This window comes from Metopolophium dirhodum, chromosome 3 (assembly GCF_019925205.1).
Source record: "Metopolophium dirhodum isolate CAU chromosome 3, ASM1992520v1, whole genome shotgun sequence".
NCBI classification, from domain to species: domain Eukaryota; kingdom Metazoa; phylum Arthropoda; class Insecta; order Hemiptera; family Aphididae; genus Metopolophium; species Metopolophium dirhodum.
The window spans coordinates 2,653,106-2,675,051 of record NC_083562.1 but is presented as its reverse complement, the minus strand read 5'-3'; the positions used below and the strand labels follow the sequence as shown (position 1 = coordinate 2,675,051).

General features: G+C 33.8%; 3 protein-coding genes across 4 annotated transcripts in view; 2 read left to right on the top strand and 1 right to left on the bottom strand.

Moving 5' to 3' along the window:
- LOC132941950 (ras-related protein Rap-2b-like) overlaps positions 1 to 21,183 on the bottom strand; it is a 113,419-nt gene extending 92,236 nt beyond the window's left edge. Inside the window, exons 1-2 of one of the 2 annotated variants that reach the window (XM_061010215.1) lie at positions 20,460 to 21,183; positions 16,924 to 17,045 (exon numbers count right to left, since the gene is read on the bottom strand). In XM_061010215.1, the coding sequence (XP_060866198.1) occupies positions 16,924 to 17,033 (110 nt within the window). In that variant the 5' untranslated portion in view covers positions 17,034 to 17,045; positions 20,460 to 21,183. Of the gene's footprint in view, positions 1 to 16,923; positions 17,046 to 17,150; positions 17,246 to 20,459 lie in introns of those variants that run through there. The other variant, XM_061010216.1, reaches the window with a different exon arrangement.
- LOC132941954 (adhesive plaque matrix protein-like) lies at positions 86 to 2,093 on the top strand. Its single transcript, XM_061010219.1, has 3 exons — positions 86 to 238; positions 1,520 to 1,622; positions 1,752 to 2,093. The coding sequence occupies exons 1-3, from the start codon at positions 218 to 220 to the stop codon at positions 1,982 to 1,984; spliced, it is 357 nt and encodes a 118-aa protein (XP_060866202.1). The 5' UTR covers positions 86 to 217; the 3' UTR covers positions 1,985 to 2,093.
- Positions 10,374 to 16,804, top strand: LOC132941952 (prisilkin-39-like). The gene is made up of 3 exons (XM_061010217.1): positions 10,374 to 10,595; positions 10,820 to 10,937; positions 16,018 to 16,804. Exons 1-3 carry the CDS (start codon positions 10,575 to 10,577, stop codon positions 16,530 to 16,532), a joined length of 654 nt encoding a protein of 217 aa, XP_060866200.1. The 5' UTR covers positions 10,374 to 10,574; the 3' UTR covers positions 16,533 to 16,804.
- Positions 21,184 to 21,946: the final 763 nt, after the last annotated feature.

Genomic DNA, 21,946 nt, shown 5'->3' with positions numbered 1-21,946 from the left:
AATGTAAGATTATGTATTAACAGTTTCTGTTGCTTCCCATACCGACCTCCCACGTCCCATCATGCATTAAATTTAAAATTTAAATAATTCGTGAGTATATAAAGAGGGCAACGCCTGACATTGGCATCACACCACATCCAGAGTTCGCATCGACAACCACAGGTTGAATTTTGCAGATCAGTCGCACACAACGCAAGACGAAAACACCAAAACAGAAATGGCCGCTTTCAAATATCTGGTAAGTCAGACACATTTTTATTTCATAAATTCGACTTGATCGTTGATTCGTTTTAATCGTTCCTTCAAATCCGTATAATCCGAGTAATATTCGTATAAAAATGTAAAATATATGATAATACGACCGATTCGTTCCACGCGTCTCGTTTATCGTCACACGATTCTTCGATCGCCGATCGTGTGTCTACATCATATTATTATGATATGATTATATGAATCGGAAATTCTACGTCGAGGACGATAACTTTATCTTATATACTATATAATAATATTATGTCTGCGTATTATTCGTAAGATTTTCGGGGCCGATCAGTCTTATCGTACATTTGTGGATATCGTCGGAACGATTGTAGCAACGATCGAATCGTTCGATATATTTTACGGAAAATATTAAATCATCCCTCTGCGATAACGTCCATGTGGGTGTGTACCCAGAGTGATATATCGAAATCCGCTTGCGGTACATAATATATCATACCTATCTGATAGCGAATACTATGTTTATCTTACGGTTTCAAAAACGATCCGAGCGTGTCGATATTTATTTTTATTTTACTTTTCGGTCATGGACATATAAGTACAAGTGCAGTAATATTAAAAGATAGAAATAACAAAATATATCTTAATAAGTAAAATTAAATCGAATGTACAGTATAAAATAAAATAATAATAGGTTACAATATATATTTATCAAAGAAAAAAGCCAGGGTCCAGGGATAACATACTACATCTAATGGAGACGAGTGGAATATATAGAGATCATACCCGACAATAATAGACAATTACGATCATCTAGTAAACGTCCATACGACTATACATGCTTATTATATTATAAATATTATTATACCTACGCTTTAATGGAAAAATATAAACCTTTTCTAGTATACATATTTTAAGTATCTGTATGATATAATGAAACGTCCGAGCCACAGCGTATGTAATCTACAGTGGCAGTAGATATGAGTGTGGTACCTGCCTACATGGTATTACGATATGTGTACGGTGACCCAAGTCTTCGTAAATCTAAGAGCAAATGAAACTCTCTGAACTAATTGCCCATTTTTTTTAAATTCGTACGAACTATTCGTTAGATCAGACCCTCGACAATTGCACCGCGATTCACTGGCATAATATTAAGTAGGCACCTACCTAATGGATAACTACTAATAACGATAGACACGCGCATTTATAAAGTTTGCCAATAGCATAATATAATACAATACTTGAGTAACATGACAGAAATATCGATCGGTTTTAACTCTCTTATTTTTTTTCCTCTCAGATATTCGTCGCCTTGGTTGTCCTCAGCGTGTACTCCGTCGTCGCCGAAGAACAAGTCGGCGCTGAAGCCGCCAGAGTAAAGAAACAAGCTTTCATCGCTGCCCGTAAGTATAAATTATTATAATATTTTAATTACAGAACTCTTTCTGTGTTTCAAATGCTGTTGTCGAAAATTAGAAGTGTAACCGCATCGATGGTTTTAAAAAATAATTTTGGTTTTTTTATTCTTACAGCAGCTTTGGCCTACTCCTCTCCAGCCTACCCGTACGCGTATTCGGCTTACCCATCAGCTTACCCATCGGCTTACCCGTACTCGTACTCGTACCCGACCGCATACCCGACCGCTTACGCCTCTTACCCGAGCTACGCTTACGCTAACGATGACGGCAAGTACTGGCCAGGCAAATACGAGGCAAAGGCATACTACCCAACTTACAAGTCCGCCTACCCGGTTTACCACTACTGAACACGCTCTCCCGACAACGCCTTCCAAGTCTTCCGGCAACAAACGTAGTTTTTAAGATAATTTTATAAAACTTTTCTAACAATAAAAATGTGATATTTTTTTCAACAAACCGATTAGTTGTTTTATATCTTTCATCGTTTTCCTCGGTATACCATGTGGTCGCAGCTGTGGTATATATTATTACACAGACCATAGTGACGTCGACAAGTAATGCAACTGTTTGATTATAGGTATAACGTGAATTGTACTAGGTACTTTAGTGCGATATAACGGCGTTTTACTTGACCTAGTTTGATCTTAAACTAACAAGTAGTAAGGATCCTAGACCCCATATAGACATGGTATGTTGTAAGGGATTGAAATCACTTTGATTTATTATACGAACTGCACATTTCTTCAGAAATGGATTATCCCTTAAGGTACTCTATTGCACTTTGGTGCGAAATACTTTGGAATATGACTCCATACAATTAGTGGCTCTGCACAGCATTGATTATAAACCTATATAGCAACAAGACTCAGTTTAGCTTCCTTGGCTGATCGCAGACATTTGGTCAACCTTCAGTTTTTAAATAATATCCTATCTGGAAAAAACAGACTCACCTACTCTCCTATTCTAGATTAGTTTTAAAGTCTCTAAACGATCTGTTCGACATTCTGTCAATTCCGCTATCCTTATCAAACTATGTGTTAAATGAACCTATTCCTTGCTTCTCCTTCACTATTTAAATTGTTAAACATATTATATTAAGTATCATTATATAAATCTTAGTATACTGCAAAATAAGTATTTGTTCTAGTTATTGTAAGAATAAATAATATGTGTAACACAATAATAATTGTTGTACGACAAGAAATCATACAGTGTTGATTTTTTTTTTTGAATTTGAGCACGGCAACTATGGCTGTTAATTATTGTAGGGACTACGGTAGGGATGGTACGGTTGAAATGGTAGGTTAGCAACACGTGACGTATATGGGGCAAAGTTTATGCCACTATATGAACCAGAGTGGTCACCCATCTGGGAACTAGTGGCAACATACGTTACTTACTCTAAACCACGTTGCGTGACTGATTTGGCACTCACACTGTTGATATTATACCTACACTTACACTGCGAGAACAATGATATAGGTAATATTTTTAATAAAATATATTGCAATTTTAATTTGTTAGGAAAAAAATAAATATTTTCTCATTCACCAAAAAATAAAATCGTAATAATACAACATAAAATTAGAGAAGTAATTGCCCATTTTATTTTTCAAATTCCCCCCCGGGCTGTTTCCGCTACAGTATTCGTCAATTATGTTTGTCGTTAAAATAAAAATAATTATAATATTATTATAGGTACCTATATCGTTATCGTCATCATCGTCGTTTAATATAAGAAGATCAAAACATGTGCGAATTTATTAAAATCCTATTACTGTATATAGTAATTTTATACTTGACTGCTTTTTTTAATTTAAAACAATTACCAATATAACAATTTACCGTAGGCAATCATGGCGTAGGTATACCTGTATATATATTTTTGCAGTTATACTATTATTATTATATATTATGCTAAAAAAAATATATATATAATTAAGTCTTAATAGCTTATGTTGCTTATACAGCCTCCCGCGTTATATTAATTAAATTTATATTATCTTCAATAAAATTGGTTAGGTAATTTTATTTTTCATCTTAGTAAATTCAATTTTATTTTTAATTAAAAATGTTGTATAAAGAACAAGTTTTAAAATGCCGTCATATTTATGTCAGTATTGAGATGCTTTGTTGGTAAAATGTCTAATGTTTTCAAAGTTTAATATCTTTGTTTAGTTTTTTATCAACTTTAAATAAAAATCGTTAAATGTTGGCGTTTTATGTACCTGAGTATACACACTTTTAATAATGTATAACTATATTACTCACCATCATAATATTATTTATATATAATATATACCTACTGCAGTTGTCTGGTCTTAAATAAATTATAAAATATGTATATAGACGAGTAACAGCTATGAAATTAGTATGAATAGATCGTAAAAATTGATGGCGTACAGTACAAATCAATCAATCAAGTTTATATATCAAGGCGTTAAATCGATATCTTTTAATTTACAATAGATGTATATTATATTTTACGCCCCGCTATTAAACATAGCTGCTGAGTGGGTAACTAAAATTAGTTTTTAATTATTTTTTTTACACAATGCTGTATAATAGAGATATTAATATTACCGTACACATAATGTTGCATTGTTTTTATCAAACCGTTTAAAGTTTATAAAACGATGTTTCATCGCGTTGACTTGGCGTAGTAGTTCGTACACGAAAATAATATTATAAGAACAGTGTCGTATGCCTTTAGAGTTTTAGATATTTTATTTATAAATTACTATACTAATATTATGTAATATAGGTACTAATAATAGGTACAGACATGATTAAAACGTATTTAAAGATAAAAAAAATAATATTTATAGATAAGTTTGTAGGTTGTCGGAGAGTTAGAAAAATACCATCATCACAATATCGACTACTACAAATCGGAGTTCATATCATATCATATAATATTATTAATATTTTATACTATTACTTCTGCTCGATTATAATTTGTGATTCAGTCACTTATATTTCTATTTACGATGCACCAGATATTATATTTATTGTGGGCGGATTATGTGTGGTGTGTATGTCAGATTTTCTGTTTTGATTAACAGCCCCTCAACGCTTTGCAGCGATGCTATTGTTTTTGACTAGATTTCAAGAGCTCTAGTGTAGGGAGTACAGAAATTTATGTTTTCCAGGCATTGATTATATTTCAAAATATTATCAGGAACGGGAAAAAAAGAACTTTTAAATTCTAACTTAACTGATTTTTATATTACCGAGTTGGATACAAAATATGAATAATACTATGTATTACTGGAGGGCGATTAACAAGTATTTTCTACCCTCATTTTATCCTTTAATAATGCTTTTATTCAAATTACTATTTTTGGAATTTTCAAGTATACTAAAAGATCATAATTTTGAATAGGTACTTAGGTTTTTTATACTATTTAAGAAGGGTCCTGTACTTCTGTGGTGATCCAAACTTCTTATTTTTCAAACAAGAACCATTTTTACTGTAAATTATTAAATACATGATTTATTTGAAAACGTTGATTTAAAATTCAAACGAGCAGTTTCTGAGTGATAAATAAACTTAATGTAGGTGCTTATTAAGGATAACAACCCGTAACAATGTTTTATACCAAACATAAAATTGATGTATCTAATATGGCATACACTATTCTATAATACTGTTTGTACTTTGTCTATATATTTTAAATCAACCCACGACGTGGTTATCACGACGTCCCGAATATTTTACATTTAATATTATGACGAGCGTGCGAAATAAATTGCTATCATGCGATAATGTTACGTTATAATTTGAGATAATTTAAATAATATTACTAGCTGTGTATAGTAATAACAATACCATGGCCCAAACAAACGATGACTAGAAGGGACGAGGTTAAATTATTTGGTCTAAGTATTATAAGTCACATACACATGCGGCCAAAGAAGATCCTCCATGCCTGCTTACTCACGGAACATTCATTAAATACGGTAAAGCACTTATATTTCATTGTGTTTAATTACTATTATTTACACATTAAAATAAAAGTGGTTTGTATAGTTTAATAATATAACAAAACTAATAATTTAATTTGTGTTTCACCTTAATTCTATAAGAATACTATACGCTTTTTGTGTGTTATTCATGAAATATTGATATTATCTTGACGATTGTTATAAAAAAATTGATTTTTATAGTTTTTATAAGCAAATCGACTAATGTTACTGCCTGTTTTTAACGATCAGATTATCATTTATATTTATGAGCTAGAAAGCAGAATGGTTCAATAATGTCGTGTGATATGCGTAAATCACTATACATCTAATGGAAATTAAAGTCATTAAAACGATTATCGATGTGTAGCATATGGAGATTTGATTGAATTTTAGGGAGGGTTAAAATCTTTCTTTACAAATTAATAAGTTTTTTTTTTTTTGGGGGGGGGGAAGTGGTGGCAATTTAATTTTAAAATAAAGCGGTTCTTAATAATTCCTGAAGCATACTTATTAAATATTATGACTATATATAGTTTATAACTTATAGGTATTTATTATTAGTAGAATAATGATAGAAATGTAATTTTATACGAATTCACAATCAAATAGTATTATCATGACGTCCAGTGGCACCCAAGCCATATTTTTCAGGTGTAGCAAGATATAGTTTTACCAACCCATCAAAAGTTATTAAATATTTTTTTTTAAATTACCGTTACATCAAGTAATAGAATTGGGCTAAAGTCGGCGAGTGATCTATTTACGAATATAATAACGCTTGCGATAAATGGCAATCGCCTAAGTACTTAACTTGTTATTAATGATATGTTGTTGTTACATGGCGATTGCATACCATTTATTTGTATGTTATACTGTTAGGGGCAGCCACACTGATGCTACTGGGGCCAAAGGGTAAAGGGGGTGAGTGCCTCTATATTTTGATTTGCTTACCTAAGCCTATCCTGACAAATTTAAATTTAATTAAAACGTTTAAGAAATTCGTGAATATTGTTTGATAATTGATATACTACATAATATATGACATAACTAGCTAAGACATTATTTTTGTAGTATCTGAATTTGTTGTGTGTAATTAACTTAAAGGTAACTAAGGTATTTAGAAGGATATTGATTTTTGATCATCTTCTATAACTTATATTTTTATGTTTTGTTGTATGAGAAAATATTTTTAAAAAATATATAAATATAAGGGAAGGCATAACTATAATATTGAAATATTGTATATTTCAATATTATACGATAGACATTGAAAAATAATATTTCCCTCGAGAAAAAAAGGTCTTGCGCTATCACTAATTTTACATGTACCTATATACATTATACCTAATTAATTTTTTCGCATTTTTTAAGAATTTTGAGATCATATTGGTTGGAATATTTCAAGGTCTTTTGATGCATGATTGCGCGTCACTCGTTAAGTTTTGAAGGACATAAGCCTTGGACGGTACATTTTCACAAAAAAAATTATTTATCGTAATTATTGTTGTATAATAGTTATATCTAAGGTGTGATTATCTGTGTAAAACACTAAAATGACAAGTTTATGGTACCCCTTCAAAAGTATTTTAGTCACTACTACTCGACCACTCATCTTAATTTAAAATGTTATTTATGTGAATCAATTTGTTCAATAGGTATCCGATAATAAATCAATATACATTAGAAAACTAAATTCCGATTCAAAATTTTAAATTAATTTTAAGATTGTCACAAAAATAAAAAATCATGCCGGCAACATTTTTTTAAAATATGCAATCTTTTTGTAATGGTATATTATATACAAGCCCGGATTAAGGATCAATTGGGCCCCGGGACACCAAACACTTAATGGGCCCCCTTTCAACTTTAACTTCAAAATTATTGTATCATTACATATTAACGACTTTATATTATTGTATAATTTTTTACTATACAAAAAATATACAAGAAGTATCTTATGTCATTGTACGTGGCTTTTTTTTTTGACAATTATAACTCGATGATATGGAATTTTGTTAAAACAAAAAAAGACGTGTTTCTCTATTTTTAACAGGCAATTTTTTTATAACATTTTCAAAATGTTTAAACACGCAGTTGTAAAAATAATAAAACCGACTTTATTTTTTCAAATGGTAACCACCATATTTTTTTTTTGGATTCTGGTAAAGTTTTTTTTCTTCCCCCCCCCCCCCCTCTTCATCCGGGCTTGATTACACATAACAATAAAAATATTTTTGACATAGAAATAATGCGACCAGTGCATGTAACCAGTGAAATGGATCACTCCGTTTACTAGTTTCAATATAATATTAATAATAAATTATTAATACAAGAAACTTTTATAATAATAATACCATGTAAGTACGTCCAATCTAATATTGTATGTGTCCAGTATGATTCTTTTGACTTGCCCAAAGATTCGATATTCTTAATATTAAGTTATCCGTAAAAAAACTTATCGGAGAAAATTAAACACTTATAAAAATGTAGTTTTATAGACGACCGTAAAGAGATCAAAAGTCAATGCACATATTATAAACACGAGTAAATGAACGAATCTATTAAAACTCGCTCGCTCAGAACATGTTGTTTTTGTACATATTACGAATTAATCCAAATTAAATCTAAATGTATTGTTAAAATGTTTATGTATGAGAAGGATGATAAATATACACATAAATATGCCAACATGCATGAATTATTTTTCTCATAGAAACTTTAGAGCTATCCATTACTTTACCAGTACGTCTTTCCGTGGTAGGAGGACTCCAAAAGTTTTCCATAGCTTCTTTTAGCGTTTCGAATCGGACACAGATGATAGTTTAAAAAAGTTGTTTTGAATACATTTTCAGAGAAAACTCAGCACACACGTTTTTATCAAAAATATATTTTCGTTGTTTTGTTATGATAATAGGGAGTAATAACAATATAGTCATAGATCCATAATTAGGTTCCTACAATAGAACATCATGAATGATTATATTTTATCTGTGGCAAAAATAAAATTAATATCGAATATTGGTCGGTGATTTTATTTTACGAAAATTAAATTTGCTACAAATATAACTCTTGACAGGTATAGATAAGATCAGTCCGCACTGCCGTCGATACATTGTATAATATATTATAGTAATATAATAGTTTGTCAAAAAGTAAGAACAAGATATACCTAATAGAGTAACCTCTTCAGCTAAACAATTTTACGTCTGTAACGTGCTATACATAACGAGGCGCACAGAGCTCAGTCGCACACGAATAAATAAGTTTATTGTGCCTTATAGACTATGATGATGATGATACGTATCTTTGTTACACCTCGTGTGCACAAAAACAACGTACACGTGAAAAGTAGAAGTTGTCGCGCATGCGCAAAATATAAGAGTTAAAATAAAGTCATCGAAATTTATGATCCAATCATAAGTCTATCATGTCCCGATTTCCCGCAAACAGAATTCAAAAATATATGTATGTATAGGGTACTAAGCAATACAATAGTATCCAAGTTATAGTGTCCCCGTCTCTGTGTTATATACTTAAATATTAATATAAATAATACAGCAGAATTCGGTCATTACGATGCCGCCCGCGTATATAACGATATTCCGGATAAAACGCGATTTCCAGTCATGTATTTGCTGGTTGATTTTATAGCTCACATACGTTTTCATCATCAAGATATTACGAAGTTTGGATACAACGATCTGATTCTCTAGGTCCCTCGAAGATCGTTGCAAGTGGATTGTACACCAGTACAATACTAAATTATATTGCAATGCGATATCAGTTATAGGTAATATATGTATAATATTATATAACCTGAAAGACGCGTGAAGCAGAATTTATTTCATACAAAATCACATCGAACCAAAAGATATTCCCGTATTTTAGTCGATTGCAGAAACAATATTGAACCATGCGTGAATTATATTATATAACGTTAAAACCCTCAGTAATGGTTAAAATGGTTCCTTCGCGTATTTAATATTTAAATATTATATTACTATGCCTCGCGAGTATGGTCGTACCTATTCGTACCTGGAAAACGGTTGACTAACCCGTAAACGATGCTGTGCTGCCGCCGAAGACGGTGCAATAATATATTTATACGAATTATGATGTGTAATTTATAATTATAATTATTATTGTTATTATTACATACATACCTATTACCTGCTTAAGTAACGTCGGCGTATGATAAACGTCACGTCATTCCGAAGTAATAACTACAGCACGCACACTGCTTTAAGTGTGCGTAATTCGGGAATACGATCCGCCGATACGGTATATAATATATTGTATATTATAATTATAGGTATGTACCTAAGTTCTATTATATTTGATTTCCGACAGTATATATTCGCGGAGTGCACAGTCCTCTGCGCATATAATATAATAACATAATGTATATGAAACGCTTATGACAATAATGATGATAATAACGATAATCTGCAGTCGGCGACCTTAACCGCAGTCGACAAAAAAATTAACGAAAAAAATAAATAAATACAAACGAAACGGGGCAATTAAAATAATTGTTATCGTTACGTCCAAGGATAGCCGCGGCGCCGCACTCCCGAATTTCCGCGCCGTGATAAGCGATATCGACGATAACGATTATAAGACTATAGTGTATATATATAGTAATAATATACCTATAGTACACTGCAACAGCATTGCCGCCGGGTTTTCGCGTAACAATCGTAAAAAACGAATGTCATTATAGGGAAAGACTAGGCGCCATGGTGATATATAAGGACCTACCGTTTGCGTTGTCGAATCATTCGTTTCGCCTCCCTCGGTCCTGCAAGTGGTCCAAACCGTAAAAATTATAATCGTTTTTAGCAGTATTACACTGAGATACACCTACACGTCTTTTTTCCGCGTCCAATTGTTGCAGACGAGATAAACGCGAACGACTTGATACTATATCATATCATCGACGACTAATCGGCAGTCACCTCGTAAAAAATGGCATCTTGCAAGTTGATGGTAAGTAAATAAGAAAACGTACACCGGAAAAATCCTATTGTTGCGCCGCGATGGCAGCAGATTCTCGGTGTTTTTTTTCATAACAATATAATAATATTTATATATTATTCTCGAAATGAACATCACGCTGTTTTTCTGGTCGCCGCAATAATAGACGTCTATCAAACTCGTGAATAATCCTCGTCGTTTCGTTTTTTTTTATGGTTTTTTTTTTTTTGCCAAAGTTTTGTTTTGCCGCACTGCTCCTCATTGTGTCGGTCTTCGCCGAAAAGGATGCACCGAAAACGGCCGCCGAAAACGAGAGGGTGAAGAAAGCTGCAGTAATCCCACCACCTGCTTCAGGTACGTTTGTATATATATATTTAGTGTTGTACTGTTATAGCCTTACGGTTAGGATTATGTTTATGACCTAAACAAATATTCTTAAAAAAAAACACCCCCCGTAAATATAAACCTTACAAATATAAAAAAAAATGCACTAAAAATAGCTTTAAAAAAAATGTACTTTAAAATGGGCTCTATATGTGTTTGTATTGATGAAATTAATTTGATTTTCCTTTTACACGATGAATGAAATAAGTAATATAAAAAAATTATATTGTTTAATATAATATAGACTGTATACGGTAGAGATTGTATACTGCATACTGTATACTCTATAGAGACTAAATTTACGTACATGTCCCCATCATCACCCATTTAACTTTTCGCAATTTTTTTCGTTCTAATAGTACGCCATTCCAGTAAATCCCTGTAGGTAATAGGTTTCAGAATTCCTACGAAAAATTTTGGTTGCAAATAAATTTCCTATGGGTGGGAAAAGTATGGAAAAGTTAAATGGGTGGGACGTATTCAATTTATGGTTGTTGGAAATCATCGGAATTATCACATATAATCTCAACATAATATTATCAATCAAAAAAGAAGATTAGAGTTTTGTTTATCTGAGTTCACACACACACACACACACACACACGGCCGTCTGTATAATGCGTTAAATTCACTGACCAGTAATAATTTACACCGTTAAAACGAATTTATTTCTAAATCTTAATAGTATACATTTAATATCTCGTATAAAAATATCATGCATTAGCAATATATTTACTTTTTTCTCAATAGTATGAATTTATTTTCCAAAACCTGTAAGGAATCATATTAAACAGACAACACTTAGTGTGTGCGAGATCCAAAGAAAAAAATAAACGAAAAAGTCATATAAGTATTGATCACATTCTAAATAATGTCCCTAACCATAATTATTATATAGGTACCTAAAACTTATTCACTTATTACAACTATCTCTGTAGTGTATGTGTAAATTATAATTATTTTATGCGCCCGATTATTAAGTTCAACCGCGGTTCCGCGTTAGTGGAGTAAATCACAGACAACTGCTACTACCTACCTTTCAAATCAGATTAAAGTCTCAAACTTTACGCAATTAAATACACGATTCGAATAATTTGCCAACGTTTGAAAGTCAAATAACGGCAGTTTATAATTCGTTCTACTGTGAAAACAGATGAACGCTATATATGATGGCGAATATAATAATTATATGAGCAAAGCAATTTTATCGGGTATCAGACTGCAAAATTAATAAAGTCAATATGTAATAATAATATTATGTACTCGGTCGGTCTATATAATAATATATTATATTCAGTGCATAATTCCCACGTATAATGTTTACTCATTCCAGTCATTCCTAATCGGATTGTTGAAATATTTAGTTAATTTTCATCGCTGCACACCGTCGTCGAAGTTTTCCGGTTAAATTTTTATTAAATTGGTACCTATTATACTATTGTTGCCTGTCTTATACTTTAGAGCTGATAATAACTGTAATACTTCTGTAACAAAATAATTGAAAACGTAGTTTTAATAGATATGAAGAAAAAAATGAATACTATTAATGAAAACTACTAAATGTGTTATAGACAATTTGTCATCACTCATCATAAAATATATGAATAATAAAGTAAATAAACCTAATAATAAATAAAATAATGACTGTGATAGGTATATATTAATAAATTACCGACTGAAATCAAACTTCGAGCGAAAATATTTTTGATCTGATGAAGTAAATACTAGGCTTATAGTTACATGACGAGCAGGTCTCTAACATTCACATATTTTGTATTGGAAATATAAAAGAAAAATTGATTTTAAATTCTCTGAGAACAAATTAAAGCTTAACATAGTCTTACGCGCAACTCGACGTCATTCGCGTTATTCTCGATTCATGCGATTGGTGTTCGTGATATTATATTTTTTATTTTAGTCATCATCGCGTGAAACGTTTTATTTAATATTATGAAAAAAAAAAAATGAAAAATCTATGGTAGAGAATAAAAATTGTCTTCTCTTGTAAAACATATAATATAAATTGTACAACGAGGTATAATATAATAATGTATGCGTATTGTGTTTCGTTTTACGAATAAAAAAAAACGTGATAATTTTTTCCTTTCTTTAAAAAAACATTAAAATCTTTAGCGCTCACTAAAAAAAAAAAAACTATAAACTATACACTGCAAATACATGCTGTGGTGGAACACTGTTTGCGCTCGAGACGACGTGCAGACAATATAATAATAATATATCAAAATGCACGGCTAGTTTAATAGCGTTAGTAATAATAATAATAAAAAAAATCGCCCACTCTAAAAAACGCTCACGGTGGCTCGTCAAGCGATATATTATAATATTAATTTACTCCCGGGGAACATCGTAAAGTGAATAAAAATGTAAATGCCGGCGGACCGGCGCAGGAGCCGAAGGGGCGGCGTGGCGCCTCGTTTGCGATGGTTTTAAGGAAATTAATTGCACTCGAAAATCGCATAGAGATATAGGTATAATAATACAATCAATAGTTGCTTCGTCGCGCCGGAAAGACGGAAAGTCGTAGCGAAAAATAGGCACACGACGTATGTGTGCACGTGTGCACGATAAAACAATAAGTAATAAGGATAACATAGAAAAGTATAATATACAAACATGAATCGCGTGAAGTGGAGACCGTTCATTAACAGAACCTCAGAAAAATACTTATGTAAAAATACCTGTGTAAAAAAGTATAAACCTTACTATAGTGTTGTATTTTATTCATACGACGCGCCCGACAGTGTACCTCCCGCCTGTTTATGTATCTGTTTATTACATTCTTATAGTCATCGCTTCGTCTAAAAATAACGATTACTATATTTGGTATACTATTTTTATTCGTACGCTTTTCATTTTCAATATTATATTCCGCTGCGTTTAATATTTTAAAACCGAACTGACGTTTGGACTACGCGACTGATACGAAAATCCCGGTTGCCATAATATAATAATTAATTTACATATTATTTAGTCATCCGAGATTATAGCGTGCTCGGTGTTTTAGCGTCATCGAAAAAAAAAATAACAATAATATGATTTTAAAATATCCCCGAATAGTATAATATGGGGTAGTAAAATCAAAACGGAGATGATTTCTTTTTTTTCACGTCCACGCGTGACGTTTTTCGCATGAAAATAATATTATTTATCGTGCGGGTGTATTATACGCACGCGGTACGTACCTGTTCACTTTTAGCCATAGTGGAATTCATAATTGACTGAAAATGCACCATTTCTTCCGAGTGATTAATTTTATTTAATGTAAAACACTCATTATTTCAAAAAATATTTCTTTTACATGGTTTCAAGACGTTATGAAAAAAAAATTATCCTTATAACTTAAGGACTTATCTAAAGTATTCTAAACGATAAATGCTTATAACTCATATACTACTCGTCCTAAATTCGATTTTTATGAATATCGAGAAACTTGGAAAAATATTTTACTTTGGAATATTAAATTAAAACTGCGTATATTGTCATTCAAAAAAGTAAAAATTATAAGGATTGAACATTCTAAAAAAAAAATTTTTTTTAAACAGTTGTTTTTCAAAGTCATGAAACAATATAAATTTTTTTTTTCTAAAACACTAATATACTTTTTGAAATAATGAGTGGCTAGTGATCAAAAAATCACCTGGCATATTATTCGATCAGGTAGTGTATGTGTATACGCCTCGCAGTGTATATTATATTGATACGCGTATATTATATCTGTTCATCGATTTCGACTTCAAAATACACTATATCGGCTATAGGAATTTATGACATTTTGAAATTCCCCGATACGTATATCTATATTTCATACATAATTTTCAAATTACTATAACTATAATTATTTTAAAGTGCTCAGGGTCAGCGTTTTTATTGCCGGCGAACATTTTTCCGAACGACTATATCCGAAGCGTCCCATTGATCATATTATAATAATATGGCAGGCATCGGTGCCGACCAGCAGCCCCTAAAACCTGCTCGCCCTAAGCCAGACGATAAATACATCACAACGATATTACCATCGCCTGTGCGTGCAGGGTTTACTAATCCGCTCCAGGCAAAATATACGTCGTTCGAGTGCTTGCCGCCAATTTTTTTTTAGCTAAAGTTGATAGTAAAAAATATATTCAGTGTAGCGCGTTTCGAAAGTGATATGATACGACCGAATTCGCGTCGGCGCGCGGGGTTATTCCCGGCAAATTTTAGTAAAATTAAAATTAAATTAAATTACACTCGTAAGTGTAGAGTGATACACATATATATATACATCGTATATAATGTTAAGTGCTTTTGCAGACGTTATTCACGATCAAACCTATCTCTGCATCACGAACGATATACCGTCTATACCGAGACGGCGTCGTTCATTCGTTCAATCGTATATACCTAGTGTAAAGATATTATAATATGATTGCCGGACAATTAATATCGTGTGTAGTATAAATAGTAATGAAAGGTGTAGAAAAAAAAATACCATTGAGATTAGCATAAAAGGTAAAAAAAACTTGACATATTAAATTGTAGACATATCAAATTTTAAATTCACATATTTTACTAGATGTATTCAAGAGACTTTTATATATAGCCTGCCTATTACTAGATGCTAAGTTTTCTCTACGGAATTTTTTCGTATCTATTTTGTACAGAAATTATTGCATGCAGAAAAAAACTTGACATATTAAATTGTAGACATATAAAATTTTAAATTCACATATTATACTCGATATATGCAAGCCACTATTATATATAGCCTGCCTATTACTAGATGCTAAGTTTTCTCTACGGATTTTTTTCGTATCTATTTTGTACAGAAATTATTGCATGCAGAAAAAAACTTAACATATTAAATTGTAGACATATAAAATTTTAAATTCACATATTATACTCGATATATTATACAAGACACTATAATTATATAGCCCGACTATTACTAGACGCTAAGTTTTCTCTACACATTTATTTTGTACCTATTTTGTATGATCTCAGAAATATTCGATATCTGAATATTTATAATAACGTTTCGTTTCGTGTTTAGTTGCGGCCGCTTACGGATACTACGGCACTCCATACGGCAGCCCTTACAACACCTTATACGGCAGCCCTTACGGTCAAGCTTACGGCCAAGGTTACGGTCAAGCTTACGGTTACCCGTACGGATCGCACTTGCAGGGAAAGTACGACGATGGCAAGTACCATCATCACGCGGCTAAGTACGACGATGGCAAGTACCACCATCACGCGGCCAAGTACGACGACGGCAAGTACCACGCTGGAAAGTACGGCAAGGCGACGGTGGCCACAGCACTGTACAGCAAGCCGTATTCAACCGGACACGACGCGTACAACTACGGTTACAACGGTTACAACGGCTACAACGGCTACAACGGTTACACTGGGTATAACGGTTACAGCAAAGGTTATGACGGTTACACCGGTTACAACAACGGATACAACTACGGTTACAGTGGTGGATATCCGTACGCCCAATATCCATACAACCTGCACCAATACTACAATCACCAACACGCGTCGTACCCGTACGTCTACTAGGCCGACCTCTCCATCCGGACGATTTGATTCGACAGATTTTTTTCTTCGGTCCCACAAAACACTATTGCAGTTACCACGGATAATACTAATAATATTGTACTCTTATGACCATGATCGTTATAACGATTTTTCTGTATACGATTTTCCTTATAAATGTATAATAGAGTTTATTTTAATATAATTATAATAATATACTTAACGGTAATATTACGTCAAAACTTGGATTATGTATTCCGTCAGATTTTAACGCGAATAAACATTTTGGACATTAACTGTTATTGCTATTAGTGTATCGCGTGCTTATATTACGATGCGAAACGCTCACGGGGACGATGCGATATGGCGGCATTCGCTATACATAATATGTATACTTATAAAAATGAGTTCTTACCTAGCGATCGAGTGGCTTGACGACAGTGAATCATCGCGGAAGAACGACGACGGCTGTAGGCTGAACCGCCGTTTAAATTGATGTTTGCCTTTGGCCCCGTCTCGAGGCATTGCGGCCCGTTGCTGGAAACGAAAAATGCCATCACATACGTTAATAATAATATTATAATATTATTATGTTTAAGCGCCTACGGTGTGCGAAAGAAAAGTGTATCGCAAATATTATACCTACTGACTCTGTGCACAGCATAATATTATGTGTTTATGTACGACATTATTCAATTGTACATAATTTGTACGTCAGACCGGCAGTCAGACCTCAGTCCTGTCATGGAACATTGATGCTCTATAATGGTCCCGTGCAAGTCGAACCGGGCATATCCACTTTTTTTCAAATGTGACTTTTCCATGAAATCGTATTCATGGAGGAAACCGCTACAGCCAGGTACAGCAACCATATAAATCCGATTATTATTTTCGGGGTTTTCATCGTTAATATCGTTAATCATTTTCCATGGCAGTAAATGAGATCATACATTTTCGAATGGTCGCCCTGAACAATTTCTAAAAGTGGAAATACCCGGTTCTTGTACCGGACCCTTCATATTATAGCAAAACACGCATTATTGCGATAAGCGTTAGTATATTATACCACGGTATAAATCAAAACGATTTTTCCACAGTGGAAACTGTACAATAAATGATATGTAATAGGTCAATGCAGAGGGACCTCGATAAATCGAACGTCTATGAAAGTCGAATTTTCGATAACTCTAAGGCGAACGTATTGGTCCCTGAACCTATGTGTATGTAGACTGTAAGGTCATCATACCATTATTCTTGTGACTCGAATTTTTTTTATTCCGATCGATTCGAACCATTGAGGAGGTTCCGCTGTGTTGCGATACGCTGCAGAGTTGATGATGAGCGAAACGCTGTTAAATTTAAAAACCAATGATGAACCGCAGTTTTACGTGGCGAAAAAAAATCTAATCGAAGCCTCATGGGTTACCAGTAGATCGGCTCTGCAGACATTGTGACTGATGGTTGCTTTTTAATAAAATTCATATGTTTCCACGATGGATTAATATGCTAATCACACACGCGCGTGTAGTCTCCACCGTGAAACATGACGAATTTGCGTTCAGCCTAAGCAAATATGTGTTGTCATTTTCGATATTACTCTCTTTATTGTCAAACTCAATTAACGCAAGAAAACTATCCGTGTTTGTACGTCGTAAACGATATTTTAATTTCCAAGCTGGTTATGAGCATTTTTAAATTTCAATATTTTACGTACCTACTCGCCATAACTCGCTTGAACATTTAAATATAGTTAAAAATCTGACGTACGGACACAGACAATGTTTCTTACCTTTAAGTTTGCAGATAATAGGTCGATGTTCACTCCCTTAAACCCATTACGCACAAAATATTTGTTCTGGTGAACGCAAATTTTGTTATGTTTTACGCGCGGTATAACACGACATGCAGGTGCGAGTGCACCATCACGCACGTACAAATTCACAATTTTGCGAGTAGGTAATCCTCGTCGTCGATCGTGTCGAATATAGCCCATGTATTTGAATTATGTATCAACGATGATTTATGAGCGAAAAATTATTTACCCTACACGAACACGCACGTGAATCCACGGGAAAAATTGTATGCACAGGCGCCTGTATAATATTTATCGACGTCTCGTGATACGCGTATTGAAATGTTGACAAAAAAAAAAAAAAGGAAAAAGGAAAAAGCTGGGTAAAAAAAATTTAATTTATTCCGGCCGTGTAATAGATTCGGTCCGTGTAATAGATTCGGTCCGTAATATCCGCACTAAAACCCGCAAGTGGGTTGTGGGTGGTCCGGAAAAATCCTATTAAAACGCGACGGGGAGCTCGCCCCGTGGCTACTTTTTAGACACTTAAAACGTACAATTAAAGAAATTCACGCTGTTCGCGCACGTATCGAGACTAAACTAGTTTCGTTTTCCGTGCCATATACATAATAGATAATAATATTAGTAAGAACAATAACAACAACAATATGACCGATCCAAACTCGGGGTGCAAGTATACTATATGTACCCATAATAATATATACGTATGAGTATATTGAACTATATAATGTGCCATTACGTCCACTCCCTTTTTGTGCAGTCGAAAATCGATTTGTCCGTCGCGAGTATACTAAAATAGTGTGCATAGAAATGTGTCCGTAGAAAATCCAAAATTATTATAAAATTATTATCGTCATGTGCGCGAAACAACAATAACGCTCGAAAAATATTATTCAAACAACGCGCGACCAAATCCGGATTAACTCCACCATAGATGATAGATGGTCGATACTTGGTCGTGGTGGAACGATGAAAAAAAAATATAGCCTCATTGGTCCGTCGAGGATTTTGACATTGAGCGACATCGGTGACCCAGGTTGCCCTGCGTGCTCCCGACTTTATAATATTTCTAACAATGCGGCCATTGTAAAATGCCCGGAAAAAATGCCCACTATAAGATAGTAAAATGTTCACAAAATCTGATTCGACGCATAAAAATGTTATATGTCAATCGTTTATATAAATAAAAATATGAATATAGCGATTATATACCTAAAAGGTACGACGTATATATAGGAACCGCAAATTATGAACTATAATGTACTCATAGATTAAATTGATAATAATAACAATTTAAAACGAACATGATATAGTTAAAATTTAAATAGGAAGTGTTAGTAAATAAATCATAGAATATTTTATTTTCAGTTGTCTTTTAAAATAATTTGTATGATAATAATGATAATAATAATAACAGTAAGTGTTACTTGTTATTTATTTTTGTACTAAAAAAAAATTATAAACGATCGTCACCTGATTACAATTTTAGGCCGGGCAAATATCAACTAAGCCTGCGATCACCTTTTTTGTTGTAAACTCGGCCGGGAAATTACATTTAATGGAAAAGGTTGCTTGTAAGCTCAGCCCAATAATTTTCACCGATAAAATACAATGAGCATGACCCACAATACTTAATCGGAAAACTATAAATAATGGTAAATATAAATTATATTGTATACATAATATTTTATATAATTAAATTCTACTATAATGACGAATTCGCGTACCTTTTTTTTAATAATATGGAAATAAATCGAAATAACTTTTTGAGGATAATGAGAATCGCCTCCTCGCGCGGTGTCCTTCCTCTGGGTATAATGCTAAACGGATCTCAAAATTATTATAAGATAAAATTATTAATTAGATACGAGAAGATCAGTGCATATTATTTTTACCCGAAAAAAACCCGGGCCGAGCTTACAATCGCCATTTGGGCTTGACCACCTAAGGGATGCTTATATAAAATGAGTGTAATCTTATAATGTGCCATGCGGGGACCCTTAATCCGGTGCTCGAATGCACCCGTCGGAAATACCTTTGGAATAATGCGCAAATATAACGATGAGGACAAAAAAACAAATATGGGTAATATATAGTCATACACGTCATATTTTATAACAATAGAAATGTAAAATTACCTGCTTATACTCGGCTAATGTGTACAATAACAATATTATGCACCGAGGTTGAGGTGACCGAAAATTGATGAGCCCACCACGAGACCCTTTCGCGTTTTCGACTATTCCGCACCGAATCGCACTGGGCCGGACCGACGACGCGTATCTTAGGTATTAGATTGTAATATTTTAGTGGCGTGGAAAACCTTATTCGTATGTTTGATGACGGAGCTGCGAATCGACTCGTTTTTCGTTACGAACTGATGTCGTATGGTACGTGATCGCCAGGGATGATGTACAAAATTCGAATTCAATTATTATATATTATTATCAATCAATTATCGCGGCGTGCGAGTGGTTGTGGAAAAATAATTTACGCGGCACCGCGATTGCCAATAATACACTCGATCCGGTACTACGCACATGCCGCCGATACGGTCGTCATCCTCGTCGCGAAAATACTATGATATTGTTGTACAATTTGTTTTGTTGACAATTATTCAGCGATGAACCGACGTTTTCATTTATACCGCCACATATGCTCTATGTAGAATACAAATGCATACGCGTAATGAGTGGATGTAATTATGCCTACCGAATATGGTACACGCCGCGGTCGCGAATTACAACTGTACAGTCAACAGGTGTCAGAGACGCGAAACCGACTTAACGGGGTCAAACTTCTCGTCCCCGTGATCGCGGACAGAGAGTGCGATGATGTCGTTGCGTGTACACAGCGAGAAGGGTTCGCACGGGGCGACTGGGGAGAAATCTGCAGGAAAAGTGTTTTATCCCACCCCCGTCTGCCGGTGCGCATGCCGGTCGCAGCGCGCGAATCCCGTCCCGTCCACGGTCGCACCCTCTGGCCGCTTCGCACCCTCTCCGCCAGGTGCCACCCCCTCCGTACAGCCGCCGCGCGCATCCCCTCGCCGCGGTCTCTCTCGGTCACCACCGCTGCGTGTATACAGGATAGTCGGTTTCCTCCGCTCGCCGCCGTCGCGCGTCCCGCGGCGATCCTCGCATAACGTTATACTACATATACACATCGCACATGTATATTATATACGTATATACATACACGTTACACATTTATATTATATATATATACGTACACATGTACAATTTACGTTATATATATGTATAGTATTTTGTATGTACGCCGTGAGTATTATAATAATAATATTATGTCGCGCCGTGCACAACAGTAGAACGTAATATATATATATAATATATATAGATAGGCACCCGTAAAACTCTATGTGTATATTGTGTATTGTCGATAATAATTATGTAGATAACAATATGCTTGCGTTATACCTGCAGGGGCGCGCATAAGTCGGTTTTCATAAGGGGGGAGGGGGGAATACAAACTGAAATAAAAATATATTTACACTTTACGGACTGTATAGGTTCTTCTTATTGCAGGAGAGGGACGTTCGCGAGCATGGCTTGGGCCAGCTGTAAATCACTAAATTTAGTATTTAGTATTTACACATAAAGTATGATGG